This window comes from Argentina silus (genome assembly GCF_951799395.1).
Source record: "Argentina silus genome assembly, chromosome: 11".
Taxonomy (NCBI): domain Eukaryota; kingdom Metazoa; phylum Chordata; class Actinopteri; order Argentiniformes; family Argentinidae; genus Argentina; species Argentina silus.
Window position 1 is genome coordinate 736828 of NC_139665.1, and position 7015 is coordinate 743842.

Consider the following 7015-nt stretch of genomic DNA (forward strand, 5'->3'; position numbering starts at 1 on the left):
TCCGTGTGTGTGCGTGTGTGTGTGTGTGTGTGTGTGTGTGTGTGTGTGTGTGTGTGTGTTTGTGTGTGTGTGTTTGTGTGTGTGTGTGTGGTAGTAGTATGTGTGTTATTAAGTTATCAATTAAAACGGTTATAAGACCAATGTAAGAAAGTCCGTGAAACTTTATCGTTTTTATTAAACAAAAATAAATCGGCCTAAACAATGTATAGGCGACAGATGCATCTTCAATAAAGTTGAGAAGACAAACAAACTCAAGACATTTCATACATGCAGACATGGCATCGGTCGAGGTGCATGACAAGGTGCATCACAAGCCGGTCTCATAAAATGGTTACATGTTTTAACGTCTGAGGGGGATAAGTTGGAATAGGGTTAGGTTAGGGTTAGGGTTAGGTTAGGGTTTGGGTTGTGTACATGTCTCGTCTGGGGGGATAGGTTAGGGTTAGGGTTAGGGTTAGGGTTAGGGTTAGGGTTAGGGTTTAGGGTTAGGGTTTAGGGTTGGGGTCAGGGTTTGGGTTGTGTACATGTTGTTTGGTCTGAGGGGGGAGGGGGGGGTTAGGGTTTAGGGTTAGGGTTAGGTTAGGGTTAGGTAGGTACTGTCGGAGGTATCCGTGACCGCGCCGCATCAGTAACAGCGCAGGAAGAAGGTGTTGCATGCGGTGCCGCGCAGACAGTCGCATAGCCTCCCGATGCGCGGGCCGTGCTTCATAGCGCATCGCTCCCCCACGTCGCACTGTAGACGTGAGACAAGAGTTTACACACAGAAAGTGCCCCTTCATTTGTTATCATCATGTTTACCATTCGCAAAATGACGAAGTGCCAGTAACAGTTCGCAACATAACACAAACAATGTTCTCCAATGCAACCTGTTGCATTCGTCAGAGCAGTCATCAGTGAATAGGCCTAATTAATAATATAGATTAATTCTACTAAACAACGTAAAGCCATTCTGGGCTAAATCACTTAAAGCCATGCAAACCTCCTCACAGAACCAGAGTGATGTCTAGGCCGGGCCGAGGCTACTTACCCGTGGAATGACACTTGCTTTCTTCTCCAGTGAATGTCCGACATGGTTGTCCTGCCCACTCTCCAGAAATCCCTCCAGCGCATCAGCCTGAGATTAAATGACGGATTATCACCAGAAACAATCACACTGAGCACCAATCTCCAGACTATATCAACTCGATATCTATTTTTTGTCATTAGTTTGAGGGGGAAAGAAATAACAGTTTTAAATGGGTCAACAAGCAGGCTGCGTCCACACATGTGTAGCCTAGAATGCCTCTGTTGAAGCCATATGTCCTGTGTTTTAATGGATGCTCCAACGAGACATCAAGATCAGTTCATTTGATTGTTTGATTTTATTTTACGAAATCTAAATCCAGCAGCAGCAGTAGCAGAGATCTGGGAGGCACCACGCAAAATACATAAAGTTAAAGTAGCCTCGGCCAATTTATCAATCTTCATGCCAGACAGAATACTTGCAAGTTGATAGTGAAAAAAAAGTCTACACAAATTCAAGCGCCGCTATTTAGATGCTGTTCGTTTCATTTTCACATTAGTTAAAATAATTCACGACTTTATTTTTTGCTTTAAATAGTAAGAATGAATAGAATGGTGTTGTGCTGTGGGTGGCGTGTGAAAAAATGTTAAAATGTGAGTTTATGTTATTTTCTTATCACCAGGACAGAAATAGTGAGAAACTTTGGCTGCAAAAGGCAGACAAGTGAAACCGTTGAAATTCATCAAGGTGTGTAGCACTGCGCTCCCCAGAAAAGATGGTACATTTGTGTGTTTCTGTTGGTTGCTTGAACTCTTTTATATCTAGACACGTTGTCCATTTCTCGTGCATGGGTGATAGATTTATGAGACAGGACACTGCAGCCCAAACAATCTGTCGTGTGTGATGCACACTTCACTGACAGTGAATATTTACTTCATATTTTCGTAAAACGAAATAAACATGGAACTAAGCTTTCCAGGGGTCTTAGCCTACCGTTGAAAGGCTGATAACATTGATTACAACTCAAATTGTCATCACGATGAACATATTTAATAATGCTACAATATATTTAATTACTGTAGTTAATGAATACTGATTTGGGATGTCTAACTTAAAAAACTTCTCTTTAAAAAACGCATGATATCTATTATGCAATTAATGTTTCAATTACGAGAAACCACAGAAGCTACATCAGGGATTTATTTGAATCGAAATTGTATTTAATGTGATCAAAAACACAGAGAAAAAGTGAACCGTATGAAAAGTATGTTGCTTACCAGACCTCTGGTGCCATATCCCGGTGAGTACTGTTCCTCCTGTGAGGACAGGCGGTTTTCGAGTGACATCTGCCCCTGACAAACGACGCTGAACACGGACAGACAGACGCCCAGGTAGATCATCGCTCGGACCCTGACCATGTCCATGGTGCTGAAGATACTGAGTTGAGTTGAACTTCTCCTAGAAACGACTGGCTTCTTTAGTACAGTCTCCTCTACAGCGTCTTTAGTCTGAAGAGCAGGTACTGCTGGATTAAGCTGCAATCATGTGTGCTGCACTTTCTACTCTCGTTGCTTGGAAACTTTCTCTATTTATACGGAGCCAGACGGGCGCTGCTCCCGTTTTCACACCAGTAACGTCATCACCTTCGTCTTACCGAGACCTTGTTTTCCTCAAAGAATCGGTGTCTTCGTCGGTGATGATTACACATTCACGCCATGGCAAGAGACTCAACCACCAGGGTGAAAGTGGCGGAGCCTACCCATATTTCAACGTCAAGTTTTGCAGTTAACGTCCAAAAGTATCGAGCATTACAATATTTCTCCGGTGGCTCCTCAGATAAGATGCCCCAGTCTGAATAATGCCTCGTGATTTATGTTGCTTTCATTTCTTCAACGTGGGCAGCTTCTATCACAACAATACACGGAACATAGAAAGGTGCAAAAGCCTGCTGTTATTCAGAACATAGTTGGACAAAGAAGCTAGCCTACCTATAGGGCTAACCTACTTTAGGGACTGGTATAGGGTTAGGGAAAAGGTTAGGGTTAGGGCTGGAGTTAGGGTTAGGGCTGGAGTTAGGGTTAGGGAAAAGGTTAGGGTTAGGGCTGGAGCTAGGGTTAGGGAAAAGGTTAAGGCCACTTAGAAGGCCCATACAGTAGAATTATAGGCAACTTGACGCACATTCAGGGTTTATAAACGTCTGTGGCTCTGGTCGAGGCGGTGAGCCGATCACACGTCTCTCCTGCATCTTTCCATTACCCCCCAATTCTACTTTCTATCTTCCTTTATCACGACGCTGCCAGGAGAATGTTGCGTTCTTTGGGATCTGAGGGTGCCGGATTTCAATGTATGGACATGTTATGATATTTCTGTGATGACAGACATTTAGGATGAATAAATATGCCTGTGAAAAGTATTTCAGGAATAACGGATTCGTAAACAACTATGATCAACAAAAAGAAAAGCATAAAAAATAAAGAAAATTAACTCGGAAAAAGCCTGTGAGCGCAGCACAGCTTGTATCAGAGACGCTGTGAGGGTGCGTCTCTGACAGTCTCCCGCAGAGTGTGAAACACGCTGTCGCCTCTCTGCGCTGTGACTCAGAGCAGATGGATCTGTCACCAGCTAGGTGAGGGGTCTGTGACCAGCTAGGTGAGGGTCTGTCACCAGCTAGGTGAGGGTCTGTCACCAGCTAGGTGAGGGTCTGTGACCAGCTAGGTGAGGGTCTGTGACCAGCTAGGTGAGGGTCTGTGACCAGCTAGGTGAGGGTCTGTGACCAGCTAGGTGAGGGTCTATGACCAGCTAGGTGAGGGTTCGAGGAGTTTGTCTGGCCACAGTTGTCACAACGGTCCGTCCATGGGTCTTGATACACCTGTTGGAACCAGGTGTCCGTCTGTTGTATTGTTTATTGGAGCTGTCAATATCATGTGTTGCCACTCGAGGCAGCAACGCACCCGCTTTTATTTATTTATTTTTTACAAAAGTGCTTTGAGTGTTTTTGTTTACTAATTATTGTTGCTAATGCTAATGTTTGCTAATACTTTCCCCTGACAACTTACCCATACACTAACCACTCGAAGTTAATGCCTAACCCAGCATAAGCACTCAAAATTCATGCGTACCTAACCCTAATCTTAACCACTCAAGGTTAATAAAGACAAGATAACCTACATACAGGTTTCTGAATTCTTGGCTGTGCTAACCTGTTCAGACAATTTTTGTATTGAACCAAGCCTCCATTAAAGCTGCCAAAAATCAAGATGTTTTGCCTGTTTCATTTTGAGGACGCAACACAGAGTTGAGCCAAGATGGACGCCTGATGGGCGAGGGAAAGGCAACATGTGGTATTAACACATAGAAGAGCCACTCTGCTGTGCTGGGACCACTTATCTGACCTTTAGGACCTCAGCAGGTGGCCACATGGTACAGCATGTTGATGACACTGATGTACAGAACAGAGAACATTTCAAAAGCTTGAAACTAAATTGGAGCTTCGGTCATCTGAGATCATTAGATCAGCGTAGTTCCACCTGATTGCTCTGGTATAACACACACGCGTAAGTGTGCACACATACACACACACGCACGCACGCACACATACACACGCACGCACGCACGCACACACACACACACACACACACACACACACACACACACACACACACACACACACACACACACACACACACACACACACACGGACCAGGTTAGGCTCAAGTCAAGTACCTGACACCGTGGTTTGATTGAAAGGTCAGCTGAAAGGTCAGCTGAAAGCGTTCCTAATGAAAACATTCACTCATTCCAGACAGGGCTCAACAATTGGCATCAGTTCGATATCAAAATATTGATATTTCGGGACCATGTCAATGGTGGGCTGATACACCCTAAATATACCAAACCTGTATTTTTGAGTAAAATTCCTATTTCATACAGGTTCCTATTTCATACAGGTTCCTGTCTTTGCCTTAGTGGACACAGCTCGTGAGCCGGGACGACAGTGGTTGTTAGTTAACTGGCAAGCAAGCCTCTTCCACATGCAGAGCAGAGATGGAGAGAAGATTGGCGACAGGAGTCCAGAGGGTGTCTGGCTCTGAGACTCCGCCTCCCCTCTGCTGCCAGGCTGAATCCATGCCTCATGGACACACATATTCTTACCTCTAGTTGTATCATTGAGGACTTTGGGTTCCTCTGCTTGTGTCAATGAGGGAGGCTCTTCACTGACCTGACCCTCCGTAGGGTCATCAGTCATCATTACAGTTGTAAATCAGACACACGGTCGTCCGCTGAGGAGAATGGATCAATATGAAGGGTTTAATTGCTTTTTTGCGTTCATGGCTCGTTAAACCCACTGCGTCACCAGTTGGCTGCTGAAGTTAAAGAGATAAATTGGGGTTGTGGCCGTTGGGTTCTGATCAGGTTCTGGGGACACACCGCACCAGACTTCTGAAAGGTGCAATATGTAACGTTAAAGCTTTCTAACAGGTTTCTAATGGTTGTAATCTGACTATGTTTAATGGTTGTAATCTGATTATGTTTAATGGCTGTAATCTGATTATGTTTAATGGCTGTAATCTGACTATGTTTAATGGCTGTAATCTGACTACCACAACATAGCAACATTAGCTTTATCTAAACTACTACAACGTGAATGCGGGTGGTATATAATAAGCAGGATCGAGGTTAAAAATCAGCCTCAGCTGACATGCATGTTATATATTCTGTTATATATTCTGTTATATATTCTGTTATATATTCTGTTATATATTCTTAGGCGTGTCATATATTAGCATTTGGTACTGTCAAAGTAGACAATGCCTTGGACTGCGAAAGTGAGAAAACGTGTGTGTGTGTGTGTGCATGCGTGCGTGTGTGCGTGTGTGTGTGTGTGTGTGTGTGTGTGTGCGTGTGTGTGTGTTTGTGTTTATATGCATGTTTATGTGGTTAAGAGTGGTGTCCTCCTGATGGACAACGCTGCATTATTCAGAGGTCAGGAGTCCGCAGGCCTCCCAGTCTGCAGGATGTCAGGTGATTTCTCAAGTGGCTCATCGGTGTAACCTTGTGGAACACACGCAGGAGAACAACCATCCTGATAGAAGTACCGCCTGACGTCAGCGCCTCACCTGGACCTGACAGGCAGGGAGGGAGGTGAACCCTGGAGGGAGCTCTTCTGTCAGGTCCTTGCACTTCAACGATTGTTCTCAACCACATTTACCTATGAGACTACTTTTCTACCAGGGGAGGCTGGTGGAGGTAGAAATCAGAGGACGTGTTTTCTTTACGGAGGATGTGATTTCAGCAACCCTCCTACCATTGGCTCACATCTGGGGATTCATCCAGTGACCTCGGGGTTACTGACCTCTAACCCTAACCTCGGGGTTACTGACCTCTAACCCTAACCTCGGGGTTACTGACCTCTAACCCTAACCTCGGGGTTACTGACCTCTTTCACCTCAACAAGTGAAGTTGGCAACAAAACGATCAATATACACTTTTACCTACAGCATTTAATACCCTATCATACTGTACAGCTCTCAGATGTCATAGTTATGTTTGGGTTGACAAACATAACATGGGGCTAACCCTAACCCAGACATAACATAGGACTAACCCTAACCCAGATATAACATAGGACTAACCCTAACCCAGACATAACATAGGACTAACTCTAACCCAGACATAACATAGGACTAACCCTAACCCAGACATAACATAGGACTAACTCTAACCCAGACATAACATGGGACTAACCCTAACCCAGACATAACATAGGACTAACCCTAACCCAGACATAACATAGGACTAACCCGAACCCATAGGACAGGGAGGCCCAAAGCTTCTGTCTGTTCCCATGTAACATTGATTAATCTAGATCAAACACGTCCACTGCACTAATATCATGAATCCCTGGGTTTGGTTCTGTTTGACCAAACGTCTTTCATAAAGGAAGGGCTTTGACTGTGAGTTATGAAAAGGCTCAATAGGACGTCAGAGAACATTGTTAGAAATCTAGACGAC

General features: G+C 44.4%; 1 protein-coding gene across 1 annotated transcript; it reads right to left on the bottom strand.

Annotated features, from left to right (window-relative positions):
- Positions 1-625: 625 nt before the first annotated feature.
- Positions 626-2427, bottom strand: cart4 (cocaine- and amphetamine-regulated transcript 4; the record flags this gene model as incomplete). The annotated part of the gene is made up of 3 exons (XM_083679926.1): positions 626-733; positions 1028-1114; positions 2281-2427. The coding sequence occupies 3 exons, from the start codon at positions 2425-2427 to the stop codon at positions 626-628; spliced, it is 342 nt and encodes a 113-aa protein (XP_083536052.1).
- Positions 2428-7015: the final 4588 nt, after the last annotated feature.